Raw genomic sequence first — 27,384 nt, 5'->3', positions numbered from 1 at the left:
GGTACAACAGACCATATCATAGGGACAGGATCTTATAGTCCAAGACCCAAACATACACTATATGGCAGCAAGGTAGTGCAATGGCAAGCTAGAAACAGGGGGTTGTAAAGAGATCCGCACAGGACATCAGAGGTTGATAAATATATATTGGGGTTTATGGACATTTATTTGAAAGTGCTACTCAGCTTGCTGAAAATCTGACATATTTCTGTACACAAATCTCTCTACACTAGCTATTATAAATGAAAGCCTAGGAACTAAGTCCCAGAATCATCCTTCCAGTACAAAAATCTAACAGGCATGTAAGGCCACAATCACAGCATATGTTCCGAGTGCTTTTTCTTAGCATGCAGTAATGCAGTTATCTTACCTAGATGAGTAATCTGTACAGGGATCTGCAATGCTGCCACTGAACTCTGAGGAAGAACTGGACTATCCTCCAAATGAGCTACTCTTATCTGAACATGCTGCACACTGGAGTTTCCACTCTGAGACTGGATGTCCACCTTGTTCTCCAAATCTTGGGCACCCAGGAGAGTAGTTTGGTTTTCGTGCAATTGACGCAGACCTTTAATTAATACTGCAACCAAATACATTTGTAAATGAACAATTGCTAATGTAAACAGTATGATAAGAATAACGATGCACTATTTATTTGTGGTTATATAAGAGAAACTTGGAAGCAATGCTTTTTAGTGGCTGTGTTGGAGCACAGTATTACTAAATAGACAATAGCAATGCTGTATAGTTACCCATATTAAACATTCATGCTCATATTTTCATTGTTCTGTTTGATAAAAATTGAATGTTATGAAAGCAATATCATTAACTTTAGATTATCAAAGCATACAAGCCTGTTAGCATTTTTTAGGTCTGGTCGTTGTCCAAACATTGCTAACTGGGTATGGGGTTTGGAAATATTCTAACAGCAGCAATGGGAACAAGATGTAAAGCTATAACAAAAACGTGTATGGCGTTGCTAAATATACGGAGCATTGAGGAAAAAAAACAAAGAAAACACAAAGAAACAACAGCATTTTGCAGACAGTCAAGTGCTATAGGCACATTTTGTGAAGTATATAAATACATCAATATGTATTTCAGAAAGCACCAAACAACCTAGCAAGTATAATGAAAAGGCTGTCTAACCTTGATTAAGCACTTGCTGAGTAAAACATACAAAGTAGGTATATACAGCACTAGTTTACTGACCAGTTTGAAGACCCTAAAGCAAAATTTCTGTATGTCTCTGTTAGAAAAGTAATTTCATGAAATATGAACAACCATCAAAAGCAAAATGAGCATGACACTGGCAACAACAAATCTTTATTACCAGGAAAGGTCACATCCTTGTGGTTTGCAATCTGTCTCTTTACTGTCCACCATTTACTTCTGAGCCACTGTGGAGAACGAACACTGCTCCAGCCTTCTGCCAACAAATCCCAGTTGATTTCATTCTCATCCAAGACAGCAAGCTCTGCTATTCTAGCATTAACAGAAATGGAATATTAGAAGACAGTAGGCATTTTCAGAAATATTTTTTTCTCACACAGTGAACCCTACATGCTGGCTAGCGTAAAATGAGTTTGTAAAATATACCTAATAAAAAGTAACAGAAGTGCTTTGACTGGCTAGAAATACATGGATACTTTCAATTGATTTTAGCTGTATTTTAGTTCTGATGTTTTACAGCAAATGCTACAATAAAATTCACTGCGGTGTCAGTGAATCTAAACTTTAGGGGTCAGCAACCCTGACAGTCATGCCAGACAAGGCATGCACTGCCTTTTTCAGTGGCATGAGCTGGCTTCCTGGAATTGAGGATAGTTCCACTGACCTAGCGTGCTTCTTCTAACTTTTTATTTCTTCATCACTGTCACAAACATCCACCTCCTACCCCCTTCACCTGGGACTGCACAGCCCACCATGAAGGTAAAAAGTGCAATGCTGGATGCGGCGGAGCAGGGAGCACAGCAAAAGAGCAGGTTTGCAGGAGGTACAGTGTCAGGAACATATGAGCAAGGGTGTACAGAGTCAGAAGCAGATGAGCAGGGGGCACAGAATTGAGAAAAGATGAGCAGGAGGATAGTGTTGGGGAAAAGATGTACAGGTGGGTACAGTGGTGGTGAAGTGAGCAGTGGAGTACAGTGGTGGGACAGATGTGCAAGGAGGTACAGTGATCTGAGGTGTGTAGGTGCAGGAATTGAGGCTGATCTGAGGTGTAGAATTGCAGGAATTTGGTTATTCTGAGGTGCAAAGGTGCAGGAATTGGGACTAATCTGAAGTGTGAAGGTGCGGGAATTGGGGTTGACATAAGGTGTGAAGGTGCGGGAATTGGGGCTGATCTGAGGTATGAGGGTGTGGGAACTCGGGCTGATCTGAGGTGTAAAGGTGCAGGAAATGGGGCTGATCTGAGAAGTGAAGGTGCATGAAATGGGACTGATCTGAGGTGTGAAGGTGCACGAATTCGGACAGATCTGAGGTGTGAAGGTGCGGGAATTGGGGTTAATCTGGGGTGTGAAGGTGCAGGAATTTGGGGCTGATCTGAGGTGTGAGGGTGCGGGAACTGGGGCTGATTTGAGGTGTGAATGTGCAGGAATTGGGGCTGATCTGAGGTGTAGAATTGCAGGAATTGGGGCTGATCTGAGGTGTAGAATTGTAGGAATTGGGGCTGATCTGAGGTGTAGAATTGCAGGAATTGGGATTGATCTAAAGTGTGAAGCTGCAGGAATTGAGACTGACCAGAGGTGCAGGAAATGGGGATGATCTAAGGGGTAGAAGTGCAGGAATTAAAGCTGATCTGAGGTGTGAAGGTGCAGGAATTGGGGCTGATCTGAGGTGTGAAGGTGCAGGAATTGGGGCTGATTTGAGGTGTGAATGTGCAGGAATTGGGGCTGATTTGAGGTGTGAATGTGCAGGAATAGGGGCTGATCTGAGGTGTAGAAGTGCAGGAATTGGGGCTGATCTGAGGTGTAGAACTGCAGGAATTGGGATTGATCTGAGGTGTGAATCTGCAGGAATTGAGACTGACCAGAAGTGTGAAGGTGCAGGAAATGGGGATGATCTAAGGGGTAGAAGTGCAGGAATTAGGGCTGATCTGAGGTGTGAATGTGCAGGAATTGGGGCTGATCTGAGGTGTGAAGGTGCAGGAATTGGGGCTGATTTGAAGTGTGAAGGTTCAGGAATTGGGACTGGTCAGAGGTGTGATGGTACAGGAACTGAGGACTGATCTGAGGTGTGAAGATGCCGAAATTGAGGCTGATCTGGAGGGTGAAGGTGCAGGAGCTGGGACTGATCTAAGGTGTGAAGGTGCAGGAATTGTATTGTCTGAAGTGTTAAAGTGCAGCAGGAATCGGGCCAGATCTAAGAGAACTTAATAAGGATGACTGCTATCTAATCGCAAATTTCCAACTGTATATTTTTCAGAACCCCTCAGATGGCACATTCATTGCAACCTTACCATACTCACCTCACAGCACACGCCTTCTGGAGCAAGAGTAAGTTACCATTTACTTTACCACTTACCAATGATCTTTGAAAACTCAATGTACATTTCTTACTATTATTCAAGTAGTTTACAGCATTTACTTAAGAAAAGTTATTTTGGTGACAGAGTGTGACGTTGACATTTTTTTATATATAACCAGCTCTCTCAATTTTTTTAGTATACTTTTCACAAAATGTTTCCTACCCTGCTGTACTTCTAGTTATTTTGATAGAATTCCTTTCAACAGAGAAAACCAAAGGAGTACCAGTCTTCTGTTACCTTCCCTTTGTAAATGAACCCCAATCCACTCAAACTATTGCATCTTAACCAATAAGGGACCTGCAGCCAAAGCTTCCACATTTTGAATCAGAGCGAAGTATCCAGAGCATAAAAGGTTAGCATCGTTCATTAGCAGGTTTTCTGATCCCCTATTTAATGTATCTACATACTAAATATAAATGCAATCTAATTTAAAAATAATTCTTGCCTTGCGAATCTGCACTTTAACAACAACGTCTAATGAACAAGTTAAAAATGAAACTTATATCAGAAGGATAATTCATACCTCATAACCAGATTGACTTCATCTTCTTTGGTCCACTGTGTTCCTCCGCTCTGCTTCCAGTTTAGATAGTTCAACCATTTGGAACGACACTGCTTTTCAGAACGCGTTCCCACTCGTTCTGCCACAGAAGCCCAAGACACTCCTTGTGTTACTATATCACCAGCCTCTGTGCCAGTCAGCTCATGAACAACGTCTGTTAGCCTTCTCTCTTCTTCATCTGTCCATTTTCCTGAAATTATACATATTTGATTTGAAACATCTTTAAATGACTACAGAAGATAAAAATTTCTCAAGGAGATGATAACAAATGGTACACTTTATAGGGCCACCTTGGCTCTCGTATATTAAAGGGTTTTTTTGTGACTAGAAGACACATTTTGACAAGTAGAAATGACTGAAAGACTACAAGATACCCAAATGAAAGAAAAACTGTTAGTACACAAGGTGGGAATGCCAAATCATGCATATTCCCAGTGGTTACAATAGTGGTTAGGGGTAACATTAGATAGAATAATTAAAATTTATAAGGAATACAGTGCAGTGTACACAAATAAAGTCACGTCACAACACAAAACCATATGTACCTATACAACTATAGCTTTAATCTGAGCAGGATTTGCACCTGTTTTACATGTCTCTTTCATTAGTCGACAGCGATCTTTGACAGAAGAGGCACTTCTACCCAGAGCAGCTCCTATTGTGGCCCAGTCGTTCCCATGCTTCAAACGTAACCTTGAACAATTGGGTAAAAAAAAAAAAAAAACAGACTCATATGAAATATGTTTTGTAATTTTGTTAAAGAATAGTTCACTTTTTAGACAAAAATAATAAACAAAACATTTTTTTGCAGGTAAAAAAATGTGCATGCATTATTATTGTCCAAAAGGAGCCTGGAAAGCATTGCACCAGCAATCAGTAGATTGCTGATGCCATGCAGGTCTCCTGCAGACCTGCCAGAATATCTGCTTGTCGTAGGGGATGTATGAGCAAGCAGATAAAACTGCAGTATAGGATTGTATTGCAGGCATACTAAAAAAACTATAAACCTTTCTAGAAAAGAAAAAAAAAAAAAAAAAAAAAAAAAAAAGCACAGACATTGGTTTAACATGGTAAATTTGTTTCCACATATATGGGAATCCTTTTTTTTTTTTTAACTTGAATAAAAATATTATTTATCATATATTAATTATCATACTGTATATGGAAGCAATATTTTTCTCAGAGGACAAAGACCTGATTGGAAGCCCTTTAGCTAGAACAGAAACTTCTTATTCATGGCTGCCCTAAAGGCTTCACAGCAAGTCAGATTTAAACAATAAAATGCAATGATATTTAAGGAATTCAGATTAAACAATACACTTTATCATATACAATGAAGCTTATCTGTACATATGTCATATTATTGTGTAGTACTTACTCTCTTAGTCTTTCAATTTCAGCATGTGTGTACCTGCAAGAAACAATTGGAACACCAAAATGAAGTACAACATAAAAAGTACATTGCAAGGTATACTATTAGACTAAAGCCAGCCATACATTACATGGATCAAAATTCAGCCAGTTCAGCAGGGACAGACCAAATTTTGATCCATGTATGGCCAGGCAGGTTGTACGCAAGTTGATTTATTGGTCAACTTGTGTACAACCAGCATGTCAGGTTGTACCCAAATGATCAGTGTTACCAGCTATAGCTGGGAACAATGATCATTGTATTCTGACAGCAGAGAGGGCTCCCTATTGTCAGCATACAATACAACAGAGGGAGGGATTCCCCCATTCACACCAAATGTGTGGGTGGAGGAATCAAGGCATTTTCTTATGTTCAACCCGCTGGTTGAACAAAAAAAAAATGCACAATGTATGGGCAGCCTAGCGGTATATATAAAGCGTTATACATACACCATGCCTAAAGGCCCATTAAGGGTCTATGGATCTCACAGCCTGTGCGAAAGAAGCCGTATAATAAACCTGACGGGTTTGAGCACAGCCACCCTAACAGCAGGATTACCAGGTGAAAATACTGAAAAAAAAACTAGTGCAGCCACCACATTATTATTATTATTAAGTTACATTTTTTGGTTTGGGGTTGAGATATTTTTAATTACTTTTTGGTTTCCTCTTACTTTCCAACATGGTTCCTGTCATCGTACATGCGAAGAACTCTTCGATACACAGCAAAGAGTGGACGGTTCAGTCCCCAAGCTATTGTCCTATAGAAATCTTTCCTTTCATCCTTTGACATTTCAAAAATTATTTCAGCTGCATCTTTAATGCCATGTTCCTAAAAAGCAAGAAAAACAGCAACAAAATAAGCAACAAGCTAAAGCCAATCTGCACCCTAAACATTCTGTTTTACTGTGGAAAGAGTGGTGAAGGGTTGGAGCCTCTGCTGGGGTTTTACTGTTGTTTGCGCCCTATTGTAGAGATATCCCTTCACTTCTTGTCAGAGCAAGAAGTGACAGGAAATGTATTTAATGGTGACACTGAAAAAAAAAGTACATTTTTTAGTGGGTTGAAGAAGGATTAGATGACTCAACAATGTCCTTTTGTTGTTTGTGCCTTCCTGCCCCAGTGAAGAAAGGAAAAATCTCACCAGTGGGGTGACAGAAATTTTCACTCTTCCGCACTCTATCTAAAAGCAAACCAAAAAAAGTTTTGTCTGGAGTGAGGCTTTAAACCTAGATATAGGATTTGTGATGTTCCATCAAAAAACAAATCAAAATATGCAGATCTTCAGTTGTAACTGAATAGGGCAACAGTTGTGCAGCAGATGAACCAATCTGAGAACTACATCGAAAGTCAGAATCCTTTAAAATGTACCAATGCAACAAATAAAACCTACCTTCAAGTATCTGTCTATGTTACTCATTAAGATTGCTATCTCCTCTTTGGACCACATGCCTTGCTTCCATCTGTGGCCTAAAGTAAAGAACAAAAATAATGCTGGATACATGCATACTGCTGTACTTATAGGACGTGGTGAGACTTAAACCATTGAAGGAAACTATAGTCTATTTGATTTATTAAGTGTTTTTTTTTCTTTTTGCTTGCGCTTTAGAAAACAGATAATGTTCTGTAAATGAACTAAAAAAAGTGGCAGAAAGGCATAGCTATAACTATTCCTATAAATGTTCCTTACTCCCTCCTCCTACTTATCATTCCTACCCTGTATAATAAAAACATTGGTGTACTTACCTTTTTTTAATTCGCTCCTCTTTAGCTATGTGATCCTGCAACTGTGGTTCCCCCGTGCCAGATTTTTTTTTTATTCAGGGTAGGCAAGATAGGTAAGAGGAGGGAACATTTTTACGAATAGTTAAACATTTCTTCTGCCTCTAATTCAGGATTGACCTATAACACTGGATTTACAGAGCATTATGGGTTTTATAGTGAGAAAGTACAGCAAAGGCTGCTTGCTTTCAGGCTCTCTCACTCTGATTGAAACTTTGCACAGTGCAGTCTTAACAGATAGCAAGGGAAGGGGAATGAGGAGGATGAGACACTGCTTTGAGACTTTCAGTAGTCTAACTTTTAGCTATCAAGCTTTGCAAACAACAGGCTTTTTCCTTTTGCTCTCTTATGCTAAAGAGGGACTAGAAAACCAATGGAGAAAAAAGTCCAGAGCTCCAGCTGCTGGCTGAAAATAAGAATGCTAAATATTTATATGCAATAATATATATTTACATGACTAAAATACAGTTAGGTCCATTTATATTTGGACACAGGCACAATATTAGATTTTTTCAGGTATTTACTAAAATATATTCAAACTATAGTTTTATAATAGATATGGGCTGAAAGTGCACACTCTCAGGTTTAATTTGAGGGTATGTACATCCAAATTGGAGGAAGGGTTTAGGAATTACAGCTGTTAAGAGTAACCATCCCTCCTTTTTCAAGGGACCAAAAGTAATTGGACAATTGCATAAAAAGCTGTTTCACGGCCAGGTGTGGGCTACTCCTTCATTATTTATTCATCAATTAAACAGGTAAAAGTTCTGGAGTTGATTCTAAGTGTGGTATTTGCATTTGGAATCTATTGCTGTGAACCTTCATCATGGTACAGCCACTGGATGTGTGCCTAAACAAGCCATTTAAAGATCTCATTCGACAACAGTGGAATAAGTGGATGGTTAGCAGCAAAAAATCATTCACAAAAGGAGGAAACATGTGTCCTCCACAGTTGGACGTTTTTTGTAACTTTGTCATAAAAGCCTGGAATGATATTGATGCAGAAACAGTAATCAAGTCTTTCAGGAAGTGTAGCATATCAAATTCATTGGATGGTATGGAGGCTGACTACTTGTGGCAAGATGAAGGGGAAGCTGAAGTCACGCCATCTAATTCGGAATTAGATCCATACGATGACTGTCTTACAAATGTATCACAAGATGTCATTGATGAACTTATGATGTCAGATGATGAACATGATGAGGATTTTGAAGGATTTTAAGTACCGGTAAGTCATAACCATTTTAATTAAAATTATTTAAATCAAATCTGATGTTTTTAAATGGTGTGCCTCGGATGGGGGGTAGTCTTATACGGCGAGTATAGCCCTAAACCTATGTTTTAACTGGAAAATTAGGGGGTTGTCTTACACACCGGCACATATATATATATATATATATATATATACACACACACACACATATATACATATATATACACACACAACTGATCATAAACTATTATGGTTTCCCTCTAATATTGTCTTTAGCACACATAATGTATGGTACACGAACTATGATACAACAATACTATTCAATCCAGGGCTACCTTTGTTGGTGAGAGAATCTTTATCTTCTTTGCTGGTAAACCATGCTCTGCTAACTGCTGACATGTCTTCATTGCCTGCAGGAGAAATGGCATCGAGCTGCTCATTTTGGAGGATCTTGATGAGAGAAGATAAACGTTTTATCAGCAGGTTCTACAAGTGTAAAAGCAACCAATACTCTAACTGAAGTTTAGAATTTATATTATTTACTATGCACGCATTATGCATACATTATATACACATCAAATAAAAAAAAAAATCAGGTTAAATTATGGTATGCCTGCTTTAGTGATAGCTACATTACATTGAGTCCATACATGTGAGTATTCGGTCATGCAACTTACAGAGTCATTTCAGGAAACCAATCAATTAGCTACTGTAAACAAAACAACTGTGCTAAAATCAGGTAGTCCATTTATTTCACCTTATTCTTAGTTCTGGAGGCTGTGCTATGCAAATTCCTATTTCTTTCAGCTTCCTGCAGCACCAATCACAATAAAACTTTGATGGAAGGTAAGAATTGGTTTAGTGGCTGGGAATAGCTTAAAGAATAAGTTTACCCGTTTTTAGGGTATAACATGTTCCCATAGCTGCAGCCACGCACCCCCCCCCCCCCCTTCCTCCCTGTGGAGTGCCCTGGTAGTTCATTGAAGCTTCCTGTCAGAATATCTGCTTGCTCATACATCCCGTATAGCAAGCAGATATGCTGACAGGTCTGCAGGAGACCTGCATGGTATCAGCGATCTACTGATTGCAGGTGCAATGCTTTCCAAGCTCCTTTAAAGAAAAATAATAAACACACATTTTTTTACCTGCAAAAAAAATGTGCATTTATTATTTTTCTCCAAAAGGTGAACTTATCCTTTAATAGCTAACAGTACCGTTTGACATACAGAAAGCATGTTGTATGAAAGGAAAAGACATCAAGATGCCTGCACTGAGTGTGGGAATAGTTCTACATTACAAGCAGAGGTTCCCTGGTCACCAGGATGAACTGATTTTCTACAGCTATGCCTGAAAGAATTACTGACATACTGAGCAGATATATATATATATATATATATATATATATATTTCCTGGGGTCATTTTCAGTTTTGACAACAGTGTTCCTTTAACCTGGACAGTGGGGTTTCATGTACTACTGCTGGCAATCAAGGAGCTCAATAAAGGTCAGAGGCAAACATGAGAAAATCTAATCTGAAATGGTCAAGTTAGCAAAGCTGTCATATATTTAAAGTGCACCTTTCACTTTGCCCTGAATTCACCACTCCATCTACCTTCCTGTGCTCCCTACCACCCTTTTTACCTATCATAGCCTCAAATAGAAAGCCTTTTGAAGGCTTGGTGCCAGTCTGTATTTCAGTTTATACAGGAAAAGCGACTTTACTTTCACTCTTATGTGACAATGCTCAAGCCTATCTATTGGACACACTGGGGCTGTGCAGTCATCATGAAAGGAAGGTTCACATGCTCCCCACACTTAGAAGTACTTGGAAGGACATCTGATGAAAAGGATGGCAGAAGTTCACAAGCAAGGTAAGTATTAGGATCAGAGGAGGCAGGCTATAAAGAGAACCTGTTATTTAACCTTGAATGGGTAAAGTGACAGGTTTACTTTAACTTCAGACTATACTTTTATCCAAACCTATTTTGTAAACATTCCTCTGTTTCCACATTTTACCTGTATCTGAGTTATGGATTCTTCATTAATGTCGCCGTCCACCACTTCTGTGGTGGCAGTCATGGTCACCTCAAAGCCCTGTTCATTTTCTGACACTAAAAAGTAAAAAATAGTTGAAATTAAGTCAAAGTGGTATAATCAATGACGCAATGAAAACCTCAAGCAAATGTGTTCTAGGTTGAAAGGAAATTAACTAATATTATCTTGCAACTACAGGCATTATAGATTCTGAGCACCAACCTACCTGCTATTTGGCTTTTACTTAGTTACATAGTTAAGGCTGAAAAAAAGACATAAGCCCATCTAGTTTAACCAACAAAAAACAAACAAAAAAAAGATACTGAAAACCCCCATATACACAATCCTATACCCACAGTTCATCCAGTGGAAGGAAAAAAAAACCCAATAAAGCAATTCGCTTCAGTGGGGCAAAAACAATTCTCCCTGATCCCACAGGAGGCAATCAGATATTCCCTGGATCAACTACAAGCATGTACCTTCTACTGTGGATGCAATGTTTCAAACAAAAATACATTCTATAAATGTTTTGGGCTGTAGTTGGAGAAACCAAAACCCACACTACCAATCAATCCAACACTGCCTTTTGCCTCATCCACTTTCTATGGTCACAGAAATATGTAATTTGTTGCAAAGGGATTTGCCACATTCACTGCAGTTGCAGTTAAAAGAAAACAGTACAACATGATATTATGTATTGTAGGTGAGTTTTCCATGACTGAGGCTCCCCTTTAAATCCTTTTACCAAATCATGACATATTTGGTTGTGACGGTGTAAAGCTGATTTATATTAAGGAATGGATCATTTCATTTTCTGCTACTTCTATTCTTTCAGCACTTTTTTGTTTTGCCCAGCATTAAAGATGAGGAATTCTTGGTACCATTCTGAGGGCAATGCAGAATCAAATTCCCATCGAGGTCCTGTGTGAGTGTTAGGGAGCTTCTTGTGGTTTGAAGTTTCACTCTTCCAGACTCTTCTTCACCTGTGCTCATACTCAACCTGCAACAAGAAAATCAGACTGCTGACACATAATGTAGTGGCCACAGCAAAAGAGTCATCAATTACCAAAGATGCAAACAATAAATATAAGGAAGCACCCTTTACTTAATTTGATGGGCACCGAATGGACCCATAAAAGATAATAATTTCTAATAAAGTTCCTATAGTACCTGCTGTAAATGAAATGTTTTATAAACACAGCTGACACAAGAACATATAATAATATTCAGAAGTCATTAAGGGCTTGTTCACACCATGGAGCAGAGACGTCGGTTTTTCTGCACTCCTTCTGCCCTGTTCACACCACAACACCAGTATCACGTGAAGATTTTTTTTCTGCGCAGGAATCTGCAATATATATAAAACTCTTTGAAAAGTGCATGAAAACTGCAGGTGAAATCTGACCGTTGGTTTTCATCGGTTTATCTGCACATATGGTGTGAACAAGGCCTAAAGGATGAGTGCACATGTTTTCAAAGTTTTATTTATGCATAGGCAGCTGACATAATCGCAAAAATATAAAATATATATATATATATATATATATTAGCTTGCTACCTATCTTGCCTGTACAGGACTGAAGTTTTGTCCATTTTGTTCCTTTAGGCATATGCCTAAAGGAAACCAAGCAGGACTTGAAGTGTTACTGCACTTGCGGTTTCCTTGCGGGCTGCGATTTGTAAAATGCTGCACGGACCTTTTCTCTGTGTTTTCAGAAGGCATAGCAGCCCATTCAAATGAATACAATGCCATGCCTGCGCAAACCGCAGCTTGCAGAGCTGCACACACAGTATGTGAACCACACCTATATCTAAAGCCAAATTGTTTTTTACATTTATGATAAAGTAGGGAGGGGTAAAAATCCCAGTCAGGTTTATTTTCCATCTATGTTTCATTAAACGAGGGGAAAAATCTATCCAAAGTGAGGTAAATATTTTCTAAGACAGCTGTCACCAGAACAAGTATCTCCATTGGATTATTGTACCTCTACTTCTTTTCTGGTGGCAACTTGCATTCTCCTTCACTTTTAGTCCAGGTGACAAGGACTGCCAGGACAAAATAGGTGAATATCCTACAGGGATGTGCAATTCATATCGCCCGACACCCCGGACATGTAGAGCAGGTAGGTTTTGTTTGCCTTTAGCCCTGCAGCAGCAGCAGGGCCCACCCGTCAGGTGGAAGCAGCGCTGCCACCTGATTGTTTCCACACAGCCCACAGTGCAAGCTGCTGTCACCCTCCCACTATATGTCTCCGGCTCCACTTGCCCATCTGCAGGCCCAAGGACTGGTTCAGTGGGTTACATAGTTAGTCTGGCTGAAAAAAAACAAAAGGCCATCCAGCTCAACCATTAAAAAGTTATAGTCCTATACCCACAGTTGATCCAGAGGAAGCCAAAAAAGCTCAGCAAAGCATGATCCAATTTGCTCCTGCAGGGAAAAAAATTCCTTCCTGATCCCGTGAGGCAATCAGATATTCCCTGGATCAACTTTACCTATAAATGTTAGTATCCAGTTATATTCTGTGTATCTAAGAAAGAATCCAGGCCTTTTTTAAAGCAATCCACTGAGCTGGCCAGAACCAACTCTTGGGAGAGTCTATTCCACATTTTCACAGCTCTCACTGTAAAGAAACCTTTCCCTGTTTGGAGATTACATTTCTTTTCCTCCAGGCGTAGATGCGGTTATAGAGGAGGGAGGAAAAAAAAATGCCTTTGACCTGTTTGAAGTAGGTGCCTGTCTCTAGTGCAAGAGCATCAGAGGATGCAATCACTGACTTTGTACAGGTGCTATGGGTAGACTTCATGTAGTAATAATAATATAATAGTATAATAAAAAAAAGCACACGCTGTGTTCAGAGATGCTTATCAGCACCTGCATACCTATCACCGCACAAACACAAGGCCCAGTCACAGTATATGGGCCTCAGCAACCATATGAATGAGGCCTGCACTCACCGGCCACATTATTAGGTACACCTGTTCAATTGCTTGGTAGCACAAATTGCTAATCAGCCAATCACAAGGCAGAAACTCAATGAATTTAGGCATCTAGACGTGATGAAGACGACTTGCTGAAGTTCAAACCGAACATCAGAATTATTATTATTATATTACATGATTAATAGAGCACCAACAGTTTGCAAAGTCCTTTGGGGAAGAAAGGGGATTTAAGCATCTTTGAACGTGGCATGGTTGTTGGTGCCAGATGGGCTGGTCTGAGTACTTCAAAAGCTGGTCATCTACTGGGATTTTCACACACAACCATCTCTAGGGTATACAGAGAATGGTCCAAAAAAGAGAATATATTCACTGAGCGGCAGTTGTGTGGATTTGGCATAAACAACATGAAAGCATGGATCCATCCTGCCTTGTATCAACAGCTCAGGCTGGTGGTGGTGTAATGGTGTGGGGGATATTTTCTTGCCACTAATAAGGTGTACCTAATAAAGTGGCCACTGAGTGTATATATAATTTTTTTTTGTCACACGGCATTTGCCCAGCGTTTTTTCAAATGCAATTTTTTGTTAAACAGATACAGTATAATGAATTTATTGCACAGAAACACACTGGGGTTGATTTACTAAAACCGGAGAGTGCAAAATCTGGTCCAGCTGTGCATGGTAGCCAATCAGCTTCTAACTTCAGCTTGTTCAATTAGGCTTTGAAAATAAAACATGGGAGCTGATTGGTTTTTATGCAGAGCTTCAGCAGATTTTACACTCTCCAGTTTTAGCAAACCAACTAGTACCTGTCAGAACACCCAATCTGTGACTGGAGCCATTTGGCTGCAGTCACTATTCAGCCAACTTTTATCCACCCAGCATCTTTGATTTCTCAACCAATGTTTGTCAAGCTGCGTGTCGTTGGACCAATATAACTATGTACAGTCAGGTCCATAAATATTGGGACATCGACACAATTCTAACATTTTTGGCTCTATATACCACCACAATGGATTTGAAATGAAACAAGATGTGCATTAACTGCAGACTGTCAGCTTTAATTTGAGGGTATTTACATCCAAATCAGGTGAACTCAGGGACCAAAAGTAATGGGACTATTGGCTTCTCAGCTGTTCCATGGCCAGGTGTGTGTTATTCCCTCATTATCCCAATTACAATGAGCAGATAAAAGGTCTAGAGTTCATTTCAAGTGTGCTATTTGCATTTGGAATCTGTTGCTGTCAACTCTCAAAATGAGATCCAAAGAGCTGTCATTATCAGTGAAACAAGCCATCATTTGGCTGAAAAAACAAAACAAACCCATCAGAGAGATAGCAAAAACATTAGGCGTGGCCAAAACAACTGTTTGGAACATTCTTAAAAAGAAGGAACGCACCGGTGAGCTCAGCAACACCAAAAGACCCGGAAAACCACGGAAAACAATTGTGGTGGATGACCGAAGAATTCTTTCCCTGATGAAGAAAACACCCTTCACAACAGTTGGCCAGATCAAGAACACTCTCCAAGAGGTAGGTGTATGTGTGTCAAAGTCAACAATCAAGAGAAGACTTCACCAGAGTGAATACAGAGGGTTCACCACAAGATGGAAACCATTGGTGAGCCTCAAAAACAGGAAGGCCAGATTAGAGTTTGCCAAACGACATCTAAAAAAGCCTTCACAGTTCTGGAACAACATCCTATGGACAGATGAGACCAAGATCAACTTGTACCAGAGTGATGGGAAGAGAAGAGTATGGAGAAGGAAAGGAACTGCTCATACTGCTCATGATCCTAAGCATACCACCTCATCCGTGAAGCATGGTGGTGGTAGTGTCATGGCGTGGGCATGTATGGCTGCCAATGGAACTGGTTCTCTTGTATTTATTGATGATGTGACTGCTGACAAAAGCAGCAGGATGAATTCTGAAGTGTTTCGGGCAATATTATCTGCTCATATTCAGCCAAATGCTTCAGAACTCATTGGACGCCACTTCACAGTGCAGATGGACAATGACCCAAAGCATACTGCAAAAGCAACCAAAGAATTTTTTAAGGGAAAGAACTGGAATGTTATGCAATGGCCAAGTCAATCACCTGACCTGAATCCGATTGAGCATGCATTTCACTGGCTGAAGACAAAACTGAAGGGAAAATGCACCAAAAACAAGCAGGAACTGAAGACAGTTGCAGTAGAGGCCTGGCAGAGCATCACCAGGGATGAAACCCAGCGTCTGGTGATGTCTATGCGTTCCAGACTTCAGGCTGTAATTGACTGCAAAGGATTTGCAACCAAGTATTAAAAAGTGAAAGTTTGATTTATGATTATTATTCTGTCCCATTACTTTTGGTCCCTTAACAAGTGGGAGGCACATATGCAAACTGTTGTAATTCCTACACCGTTCACCTGATTTGGATGTAAATATCCTCAAATTAAAGCCGACAGTCTGCAGTTAAAGCACATCTTGTTTGTTTCATTTCAAATCCATTGTGGTGGTGTATAGAGCCAAAAATGTTAGAATTGTGTTGATGTCCCAATATTTATGGACCTGACTGTATATACCATACCTGGCTGATGCCCCCGAAAGTGGGAAATCTCTGAAGTAAACACTGTTACTCCAGTGATCTCCACTTGCTTCTGGGTCCCACATCAAGCGTTGTGAATACAGGAGGTCGGCTGCTCAGCACAACCACCAATCAGAGAATGCTTTGCATTTTCTGAATGAATGCAAAGCGCTCTTTAAATGGACGAAGTGAAAAGTTGGGGTGGTGACATCATGCTCTCCACTTCGTCCAATCAGAGAACACTTATTATGCATTCATAAAATTGCAGAGCTGACCTCCTGTGTTCAAAATGCATCAGGTTAGCCGCTCAGCATGGGATTCAGAAGCAAGTGGAGATGACTGGAGTAGCGGTGTCAAGTTCAGTGATTTTCAGCTTCTAGGGGCATCAGCCAGGTATGTTATACACATACACTCCACGGCCACTTTATTAGGTACACCCGTTCAATTGCTTGGTAGCACAAATTGCTAATCAGCCAATCACATGGCAGCAACTCAATGCATTTAGGCATCTAGACATGGTAAAGATGATTTGCTGATGTTCATACCAAGCATCAGTATGGGGAATAAAAGGGATTTAGGTGACTTTGGACGTGGCATGGTTGTTGGTGCCAGATGGGCTGGTCTGAGTATTTCACAAACTGCTAATCTACTGGGATTTTCACACACAATTGTCTCTAGGGTTTACAAAGAATGGTCCAAAAAACAGAAAATATCCAGTGAATGACAGTTGTGTGGACGAAAATGCCTTTCTGATGTCAGAGGTCAGAAGAGAATGACTGGATGGAGATCATAGAAAGGCAACAGAAACTCAAGTCAATATGGACCAAACTCTCTGATGAATGTTTTCAACACCTTGTTGAATCTATGCCATGAAAAATTAAGGCAGTTTGGAAGGCAAAAGGGGGTCCAACCTGGTACTAGCAAGGTGTACCTAATAAAGTGGCTGGTGAGTGTAGTTACATTGGTCCAAGCTGGATCAATATAACTATGTATAACATAACGATGTCTGGAATTATTCTTTAACTAAAACAATATGGTTGCAATGGTACTTTGCATTTCAGTGCTACAATAAATGGAGAAGACAGACCAAAGTATTTTTGGCCCTACTTCTATGGATCATAGGCGTGCAGTTTGTTCTGCACTCCTGTGACCTGCTTTCAGCGGACAGCGTCAGTCAGCCAGTCCAGACTCAGGAAACTTTCAGACTTTACAGTTGGGATCCATCCAGATGCCTGGACAGGCAGCTAGTTCAGCTTCTCAGGGAGCTACTGAAAGCCTTAGCCAGCAGCTCCTGCCCCCTCCACAGCCATGCACACAGGGCATCTGTTCAGTTCCTCTGAATGCACAACTCCTGGCAGGAAAAAGTTAAGAAATAAATAAATAAATACACCTAAAGCCACGTATTGCACAGGCATTAAAACCTGTTAAAATGTTAGGAGCATCAAGCTCGAGAGTCAATCAATTCCATTGGCATAATATTTATTTACTCTGGCCATTGGAATACAATAATGTTCAAAGGCGCCTAAACACATTTAGCATTTAGATACATTTAGGCATTTTATCTGCTCTTCAGCTCCTCTCCTGAATGTGCCTTTTATATTTTTTTTCAGCCTGTAAACACCTATGTGTGCATGGACACCTAGGCTTACATAGAGGTGCTTTTACGGCTGAACCACAAAAAAGCCAAACACCTGTAAAAGTTGTGTTGTTTTAAACTAAGTGTACTTTAGGCCTTAGAATTGTTGGTTAAAGGTTCCGTATTTTTTGCTCCATAAGACACACTTTTTTCCCAAAAATGGGGAAAAATGTCTGCGTCTTATGGAGCGAATATATTGTGTATAATGTATTCCCGCTGCCGCAGTGTTAGAATACCGGGCCGGCCGCTCGGCTCTACTGTGAAGAAAAACCTGCTCCTCGGTCCTACCTGTTCCTTGGTCCAGCGGTGTCCTGCTTTCACTGGCCATCATCTCTCCCCAGTGCCAGCATCTTCCCACTCTCCAAAGGTCTGCAGTCTCTGGTCATCTCCTGTACTATGTCTGCAGTCTCTGGTCATCTCCTGTACTGTGTCCGCAGTCTCTGGTCATCTCCTGTACTGTGTCCGCAGTCTCTGGTCATCTCCTGTACTGTGTCCGCAGTCTCTGGTCATCTCCTGTAGTATGTCCGCAGTCTCTGGTCATCTCCTGTACTGTGTCCGCAGTCTCTGGTCATCTCCTGTACTGTGTCCGCAGTCTCTGGTCATCTCCTGTACTGTGTCCGCAGTCTCTGGTCATCTCCTGTAGTATGTCCGCAGTCTCTGGTCATCTCCTGTACTGTGTCCGCAGTCTCTGGTCATCTCCTGTACTGTGTCCGCAGTCTCTGGTCATCTTCTGTACTGTGTCCGCAGTCTCTGGTCATTCCCTGTACTGTGTCCGCAATCTCTGGTCATCTCCTGTACTGTGTCCGCAGTCTCTGGTCATCTCCTGTACTGTGTCCGCAGTCTCTGGTCATCTCCTGTACTGTGTCCGCAGTCTCTGGTCATCTCCTGTACTATGTCCGCAGTCTCTGGTCATTCTCTGTACTGTGTCCGCAGTCTCTGGTCATCTCCTGTACTGTGTCCGCAGTCTCTGGTCATCTCCTGTACTGTGTCCGCAGTCTCTGGTCATCTCCTGTACTGTGTCCGCAGTCTCTGGTCATCTCCTGTACTGTGTCCGCAGTCTCTGGTCATCTCCTGTACTATGTCCGCAGTCTCTGGTCATCTCCTGTACTATGTCCGCAGTCTCTGGTCATCTCCTGTACTGTGTCCGCAGTCTCTGGTCATTCTCTGTACTGTGTCTGCAGTCTCTGGTCATCTCCTATACTGTGTCCGCAGTCTCTGGTCATCTCCTGTACTGTGTCTGCAGTCTCTGGTCATCTCCTGTACTGTGTCCGCAGTCTCTGGTCATCTCCTGTGCTGTGTCCGCAGTCTCTGGTCATCTCCTGTACTGTGTCTGCAGTCTCTGGTCATCTCCTGTACTGTGTCCGCAGTCTCTGGTCATCTCCTGTACTGTGTCCGCAGTCTCTGGTCATCTCCTGTACTGTGTCTGCAGTCTCTGGTCATCTCCTCTACTATGTCTGCAGTCCATTGGTTCACTATTGTGGATGGAGTAAGGGAGGGTTATAACCCCTTTTTTGCCACCTGTGTACAACTGGAGAGATTTCCCTTCATTTCCTGTCCAATAGCCAAAACAAGAAACGAAAAGAAATTCCTCCAAAGTGAGAGAATCCCAGGGTGTCACCAGAACTACTGTCCCCATTGGAAGATTTCCCCTCCATTACTGTTCTGGTATCAACACAAAATTTGGGGTTTTCTTCCATTTCACTTTTGGGGATAACAGTAAACAGGACAAATAGAGAGGTTGAATCTCCCTAACAGGGGTACAGACAGCAATACACACTGTTCTAATCCCTCTCCACTCTATCCTGTGTGGTGCAATTTCATTATGAATGGGCTGAAATCGCACTACACCAAAAGTGTATGCACTACTTTTAGAATCGCACTGCAACTGGATCACGATACTTTTGTACCTTGCGATCTGGTGCGGGTAAACGCACTGCGTTTGGGGTGACATTAACTTATTATTGACACCTGCTGCAGAACACATCTGCAGTGCGTTTTGAATGCGGTGCAGGAAACGGCCATGGAATGCAGATTTCCATACATCATTATTGTGTGAACCAGCCCTAAAGTACACTTATCATAAGAGACATATAGGCTGAAAGCTGGTTGCCTTCTAAGGCTGGATTCCAGGCTGTGTCTGGCTTCAATACCTTTGTGTCACCAGCAAGTAGCAAAGAAGTGTCAAACAAGTTTCAGAATTTATCTCTAAACTTGTTCTGGATCAGTGACTGAACAAAGTGTAACCAAAGCATCAGCATAACAGCCAAGGAACTAGTGGTTTCCAAAAAGAGATCAGCAATGCTATCCGACAAAAAAAAAGAGAATCAAAAGGCACCTATCTTCCACACCCATTATACTGACCAGTCTAACGCCAAGCACTATACTGCAGAAAAAAGTGGAGTGTTGCGAGTTCTACCATATCTGAAAATAACAAACCATTAAAGGGGGTGGCAATGCTCTGGGTACCTAGCACAAAGATGGAAGCACATGGATGGAAGCGACTTGTCCTGCTGAAGGTGGTTACCTCTGTGGAGAAAATATATCAGATCTTACAAGCAAATAATGGTGTAGGCTGCTCTGTCTCACCCAGGCATACTGTATGACAACAGAATCAGCAATATGGTTTAAGGTGGGTTCTTACATGCATCCTTGATATACTACCTTATATAGGAGGACAAGATTTTCTTCTTCTTTGTTAATTTACTGGTTACATATATTATTGGGGTATAATCTTAACAAAGAGCCCATGGGGATTATAGGGTAGTTTTTTCTAACTGTGCAGTACAGTTTTCATCTTTTTTTTATACATAAAAAGGAAACATTTTTGATCTCTGTCCCCTTAAGGATTTAAAGAAGTACAGCCAAAGCAATTTGGCTATACCTCTCCTGTAAGACACAGGAGTACAGTTCGTCTTGCATTCCTGTGACCATTTTTCAGCCAACATCGGGCTAAAGTATGCTGTCGTCTGATGTTACTCAGCAGGTCCAAGCTTTGAAAAGAACCAGCACCTAACTCAGCCTCTCTGCGATCCGCTGAGAGCCTGAGCCAGCCCCTCCTACCCCCTGCACAGCCCAGTGCTCTAGCGCAGTGTTTTTCAACCTTTTTTGTGCAAAGGCACACTTTTTTCATGAAAAAAATCACGAGGCACACCACCATTAGAAAATGTTAAAAAAATTTACCTCTGTGCCTATATTGACTATATATAAAGTAATTCTCTTGAATAGGAATCAAACACAAAGAAATTATTTTATAATTACTTTATTATGAAATAATAAAGTATTTTATAATTGGACCCGGGGGCCGGACCAAGAGTAGATGAATGATGTGTATGTGTCATCCATAGTAAGTATAGTAATATTCCCCCATAGTAAGCATAGTAATTAATCCCCCATATAGTAATTCATCCCCCATAGTAATTCATCCCCCATATAGTAATTCATCCCCCATAGTAATTCACCCCCCATAGTAATTCATCCCCCATACAGTAATTCATCCCCCATACAGTAATTCATCCCCCATATAGTAATTCATCCCCCATAGTAATTCATCCCCCATATTAATTCATCCCCCATATTAAGTCCCCAAGCCCCCCCTGTGTCAATTCACTTACCTTTGCTCCGCGCGTTCCTCTCGCCGTTCCGGTGTAGCATGAAAATCTGTCTCCTATGAGGATCTGTCCCCCTCGACGTATCTGCGCATGTGCCAGTTTCAGGCATTAGCAGCCGATCGGCGATCTCCGGCACATGCGCAGATACGTCGAGGGGGACAGATCATCCTGACAGTATCACGCTCCGCGGGCCGGATTAAAAGGTCCGCCGGGCCGTAGTTTGCCCATTGCTGTTCTAATGATTGGTCTATTTGTGAGCCGAGGCCACATGTTACGGATGAAATTGCAATTTTTCCCGCGGCACACCAGACAATATCTCACGGCACACTAGTGTGCCGCGGCACAGTGGTTGAAAAACGCTGCTCTAGCGAGCGCTGGAGAGGTAGAGCAGAGAGCCAGCAGACTGACAGTCAACACTTTCTGTTCAGAGCGGAGGGGGAGAATTGAGTGATCAGCGATGTTTGATCACTCAGTTCTCACTGCAGAGCCAGTGAGGAACAGATACAGCACTGGATCGATGCTGCATCCAGCTAGGTGAGTATAAGTGGGTTTTTTAAGTCCATACTTCTCTTTTATTGGATATAGTTATTTGTTATAAAACATGGTTATTTGATTATGCATCTACAGTGGACAATTGAGAATACTGTGGGTTTGAGATGCCCTCTAGAGGGCATTTTTGATATTACTAAAAAGTATTGTACATGGGCGTTATTTACACCCCATATTTAAATGGATGTTCTATACCAGGGGTCTTAAAACACTTTAAACAAAAGGGCCAGTTTACTGTCCTTCAGACTTTAGGGGGGCCAGACTGTAGGCCATTGGAAGTAGAGATTGTCCTGCAATCAGTGGGAGTAAACATCACCTCTTTGGCATTAGGGGAAGAAATAGTTCCTCATCGTTGGAGTCAGTGGGAGGAATAGTGCCCCATCATTGGAGCCAGTGGGAGGAATAGTGCCCCATCATTGGAGCCAGTGGGAGGAATAGTGCCCCATCGTTGGAGCCAGTGTGAGGAATAATGCCCCATCGTTTGAGCCAGTGTGAGGAATAATGCCCCATTGTTGGAACCAGTGGGAGGAATAGTGCCTTATCGTTAGTCAGTGGGAAGAATAGTGCCTTATTGTTCGAATCAGTGGGAGGAATAGTGCCTTATTGTTGGGAGTCTGTGGGAGGAATAGTGCCTTATAGTTGGGAGTCTGTGGGAGGAATAGTGCCTTATAGTTGGGAGTCTGAGGGAGGAATGGTGCCTTATAGTTGGGAGTCTGTGGGAGGAATAGTGCCCCTTCTTTGGGAGTCAATCGGAGAAATAGTGCCCCTTACTTGGAGTCAGTGAGAGGAATAGTAACCCTTTGTTGGAGTCAGTGGGAGGAATAGTGCCCCATTGTTGATGTCAATGGGAGGATTAGTGGCCCATTGTTGATGTTAGGGGGAGGATTAGTGCCCCTTCGTTGGAGCCAGTGGGAGGAATAGTGTCCCATCGTTGAAGCCAGTGGGAAGAATAGTGCCCCATTGTTGGAGTCAGTGGGAGGAATAGAGCCCCATCATTGGAACCAGTGGGAGGAATAGTGCCCCATCGTTGGAGCCAGTGGGAGGAATAGTGTCCCATCGTTTGAGTCAGTGGGAAGAATAGTGCCTCATCGTTGGAGTCAGTGGGAGGAATAGTGCCCCATCGTTGGAGTCAGTGGGAGGAATAGTGCCCCATCGTTGGAGTCAGTGGGAGGAATAGTGCCCCATCGTTGGAGTCAGTGGGAGGAATAGTGCCCCATCGTTGGAGTCAGTGAGAGGAATAGTACCCCATTGTTGGAGCCAGTGGGAGGAATAGTGCCCCATCGTTGGAGCCAGTGGGAGGAATAGTGCCTCATTGTTGATGTCAGTGGGAGGATTAGTGCCCCTTCGTCGGAGCCAGTGGGAGGAATATTGCCCCATTCGTCGGAGCCAGTGGGAGGAAAAGTGCCTTATCGTTGGTATCAGTGGGAGGAATAGTGCCTTATCGTTGGGAGTCAGTGGGAGGAATAGTGCCTTATCGTTGGAATCAGTGGGAGGAATAGTGCCTTATCGTTGGGAGTCTGTGGGAGGAATAGTGCCTTACAGTTGGAGTCAGTGGGAAGAATAGTGCCTTACAGTTGGAGTCAGTGGGAAGAATAGTGCCTTACCGTTGGAGTCAGTGGGAAGAATAGAGCCCCATCGTTGGTGTCTGTGGGAGGAAAAGTGCCTTATCGTTGGTAGTCAGTGGGAAGAATAGTGCCCCATCGTTGGTGTCAGTGGGAGGAAAAGTGCTCTACTGTTGTTGTCAATAACAGGAATTATGCCCTATTGCCGTTGTCTGTGGGAGGAAAAGTGTCCCAAGGGCTGAATAAGGACATGCAAAGGGCTGCATCCAGCCCCCAGGCCACAGTTTGGAGACCGCTATTCTATACACAAAACATACAGGACCATAAAACCAATATTTTTTTTTAATGTTGCAGATTATTGCATACACATCTAGAGTTCTTCCCCTCTAAGTTCAACTCATTGGGGTCCAAACAATGTAGGTTAGAGGAGTGGTAAAATGTATTCTTGTATGTGGAAAGGATACCACTTAAGGTTTTCCCAAGTGATATGTATATAAAATACCAGAAATACCTTCCCTCCATGCACCCTCTGTTTTTTTTTTACTTTTGTTCTCTTGGTTCTCTTCTCATGGGGAGGTTTGGTGTGGTGGTGTTCCCTGGTCCCATTACCCACAAAAATAATGAGAAAATGTTTTGTTATGGTTGTGTATTTGTGTTTACATGTAAAATCACATTTATATATATTAGGTTGAATATAGACTTATGATGCTTTATTAATGTAGTTTCACAGCGCCTGAGGAAGTGGGATGTTTAGGACCAACAAAATGCGTTCTAAATTACTGAAACACCCTCCCGATGTTATTACTATCTAGGTTTTAATATGATTAAGCAGAACCAGAACTACACTACATTTGTGCACCAAAAACACTATTTAATGCATTTTAAATATTCAAAGCAAACTCATCTATGCTTTATTTTGCTGAGAAATCACTTTGAAAAACACCATCTAACTTTTCTGCCCATGGAAATCTTGAATAAAGGCAGATGATTCATGTAGCATTTACTCTCTGTAATCCATCTGCCCTTAGCTCAGGTATGCAGGCAGGAGGTTGTGCTTAGCTGAAAAAACCCCTCCCACCTTCCTGAAGACTCCTTGGATGTATGACATCATTTGCCTAGGCCTGGAAACCAGGAAGCACTCGAAGAATTGTATAAAAATTAGTCAATTCTCATTGAGAGAGTGAAGTTTCACTTTAAAGCTTATATGAGAATTTAGTGATTGGGTTTACATCTACTTTAGGTGGCCATACATGCATGATTTCCCATACGATCGGATATCCGTTTGATATATTGGCACAAATTTTACATCCCTCACAATATACCAAAAAAAAAAAAAAATTGTTTGAACAGATCATATACACAGGGATGTAATCAAGATGGATATTTAATACAATCCTGTTTTCTGCCACAACTGATTGGACAAATCTTAATATGATCAATCAGTTTACATTGGGATCGGTTGCTAATAAAACACATCTGATAACTGCCTCCTGTAGTTCTAAGGCTCCATGCACATGTTTTTTTAAGCTCCTAGAAGCTAATTAGTGTAATCCTAGGTGTCCATGCACACTATTTCAGGCTAGTAGCATTTTTTAAGCTTCAGCAGAAAAAAAAATGTTTTTGTAGAGTTTTTGGGAGAATTTTCCTGCAGAAAAAAACGCTGAACGCTCCTAAACCGCTCTGAACAGCATTTTTCTAGCCTTATTTCCTACATGTACTATAAAAACACTAATAAAATACTAATGCTCCTAAATACTACTAAAAAATGCTATTACCAGCATTTTTTAACCTTAAAAAAACACTAGTGTGCATGAAGCCTTAAAGCAGAGTTCCAGCCCTTTTTGTGTTTATTAAAAGTCAGCAGCTACAAAAACTGTAGCTGCTGACTTTTAATAAACACACACTTACTTGTCCCGGGGGTCCAGCGATGTTCTCACCCACGGCGCCCCTTCTCTCCTCCACAGCGCCGGCATCTCTAGTGTCCACACCAGGTTGTGACAGCCTGGTGCCCACTGCGCATGTGTGAGTTGTGTTGCGCTTCCTCATTGGTCCAGCAGTCTTCTGGGACCTGTGAAAGTACCCAGGAGACTGCGGGAGGGAGCCGAATTTCCGACTGACTTTGCCGCGGTGAACTGAGCCGGAAGTGGGAGCAGGTACCCATCAAAAACATGTATCTGCTCCCCCTCAAAAAGGTGCTAAACATGGCAGTGGAGGGGGGAGGAGGCAAATAAGCAGAGCTTCTACTTTTGAGTGGAACTCCGCTTTAAAAGTTTTTTTACCTTCATGCATTCTCTGCATTAAAGCAGAGTTCCACTCACCCTGTCAAAATATGCCATACCCCCAAAGGCATGGGCTCTTTAAAATCACACTGCTCATGCCTCTCCCATGAAGGCTGTAGCTGCTGACCTTTAAAAAACAGCCACTTACCTGTCCCTCGATCCCGTGGTGTGTGTCCCGCAGCCCGTTTCACCGGCCGTCCCGTATTCCAGGAGACCGGCATCTTCAGTGTGGGCACACAGCCGGGAACCCACTGCACATGCGTGAGTAGCACTGCGCTTCATGAATGGTCCTGTTGTCTTCTGGGACTTGTCACGTGTCCCACAAGACTACGGGGAGGGAGGACACCTTCCGTTTCCAATCACCTAAGCAATTGGACCGGAAGTGGGAGTGGGTGCCTGTCAAATTCAGGTACCCGTTCCCCCCCCCCCAAAGGTGCCAATCCTTAATGGGGAGTGGGGGAGCAGTCCTTAAAGCACAACTTCCCCTTTTGGGTGTAGCTCCGCTTTAAGGTAACAACCCTTCAGAGTGCAGCTCCCCCCCAGATCCCCCTTATATTTACTTGAGTCCGATCATGATCCAGCACTGTCCAAGAACAGAGGCTCTCTCCATGTTCTCGCTCCCCTGGTCCAAGCCGTGCTCCGCATGTTTATGGACACACAGAGCCGGCTCAGGAGCAAGCCTGCACGAGTGCCCCCATAGTATGTAGCTACGGCTCTGGGGGCACTCAGAGGGCAGGGTGAGCCAGGAGCAACGGTGGCGGACCCCAGAAGAGGAGGATCAGGGCTGCTCTGTGCAAAACCATTACACAGAGCAGGTAAGTATAAAATGTTATAAAAAAAAAATATTAGTTTATAGTCACTTTAATTCTGACTCTATCTCCCAAACTTTGAAAAAAATGATGGGAAATGACACTTTAAAATTGCCATCATCAATAAATATAGCAAAATGATCCCTATGCTGTGATAGTATGTGGTGTATACATTGTATGTATGTACCAGAATGACACTTCATAGTGGTGATGCTGCAATGATTGCTCCCTCCCCCACACATCCCTGTCAGTGATGATGGAGGAGAATGTAAACAATGATGTTGGGCTGATGTGATGGGCTCAGGGTCAGGGCCGATGTTGTGCACGCCGCTCCTGTCACTGGACCTGATACTCACTTCCTGTTTTCAGTCCGGGTACTTGGCGAGCAGGATGGAGGCTCCGAGATACCAGGATGCAGCAACACAGAGCTCCATGGATCCCAGCTGTATAGGAAGTGGAGGGCGCTTCCACGTCACTTCCGCCCTCACCTGTCATGGAGGAGGATTGCAGGCTGTGCTGTGTGATGTTGATGTATAACCCGCAGTGCAGTACTCACAGGTCTCCCAGCATGGCGGTCTACCTCTCACCCTACACCTCTTCTATGGACAGGGTCAGCTGCTAGAGATCTGTCCCTGGAAATGTCTCTAAGCTATAGGCTCTGTGCAGTAATAGAAGCCTTAACAGTGGAAGCCAAAGTGATAATAGATTGTTTACAAATGAAAGCAGATGTAAACTCCAACTGAGTGACATAAGGTGACATACATACTGACTCATATAGGCATGCAATATGTCTAGCAGAAGAACAACTCCCACAGCTACCAAGCAGGAGCAGACAGCCTGTCATTAGACGTGAATGGCTGTACATTCCTGTACACTAGACGCTGATGCTCCATTGCATCATCATTTAC

General features: G+C 42.2%; 1 protein-coding gene across 1 annotated transcript in view; it reads right to left on the bottom strand.

Moving 5' to 3' along the window:
• DMTF1 (cyclin D binding myb like transcription factor 1) overlaps positions 1 to 26,926 on the bottom strand; it is a 50,619-nt gene extending 23,693 nt beyond the window's left edge. Inside the window, exons 1-11 of the mRNA XM_089685994.1 lie at positions 26,833 to 26,926; positions 11,411 to 11,529; positions 10,512 to 10,606; positions 8,832 to 8,946; positions 6,895 to 6,971; positions 6,176 to 6,333; positions 5,470 to 5,502; positions 4,675 to 4,784; positions 4,053 to 4,281; positions 1,334 to 1,485; positions 371 to 580 (exon numbers count right to left, since the gene is read on the bottom strand). Of these exons, the coding sequence (XP_089542120.1) occupies positions 371 to 580; positions 1,334 to 1,485; positions 4,053 to 4,281; positions 4,675 to 4,784; positions 5,470 to 5,502; positions 6,176 to 6,333; positions 6,895 to 6,971; positions 8,832 to 8,946; positions 10,512 to 10,606; positions 11,411 to 11,522 (1,291 nt within the window). The 5' untranslated portion in view covers positions 11,523 to 11,529; positions 26,833 to 26,926. The remainder of the gene's footprint in view (positions 1 to 370; positions 581 to 1,333; positions 1,486 to 4,052; positions 4,282 to 4,674; positions 4,785 to 5,469; positions 5,503 to 6,175; positions 6,334 to 6,894; positions 6,972 to 8,831; positions 8,947 to 10,511; positions 10,607 to 11,410; positions 11,530 to 26,832) is intronic.
• Positions 26,927 to 27,384: the final 458 nt, after the last annotated feature.

This window comes from Staurois parvus, unplaced genomic scaffold, assembly GCF_062004578.1.
Source record: "Staurois parvus isolate SC_StPar_1 unplaced genomic scaffold, SC_StPar_1.0 ptg000019l, whole genome shotgun sequence".
NCBI lineage: Eukaryota > Metazoa > Chordata > Amphibia > Anura > Ranidae > Staurois > Staurois parvus.
The sequence above is the reverse complement of the archived record's forward strand: the minus strand, read 5'-3'. Positions and strand labels throughout refer to the sequence as shown.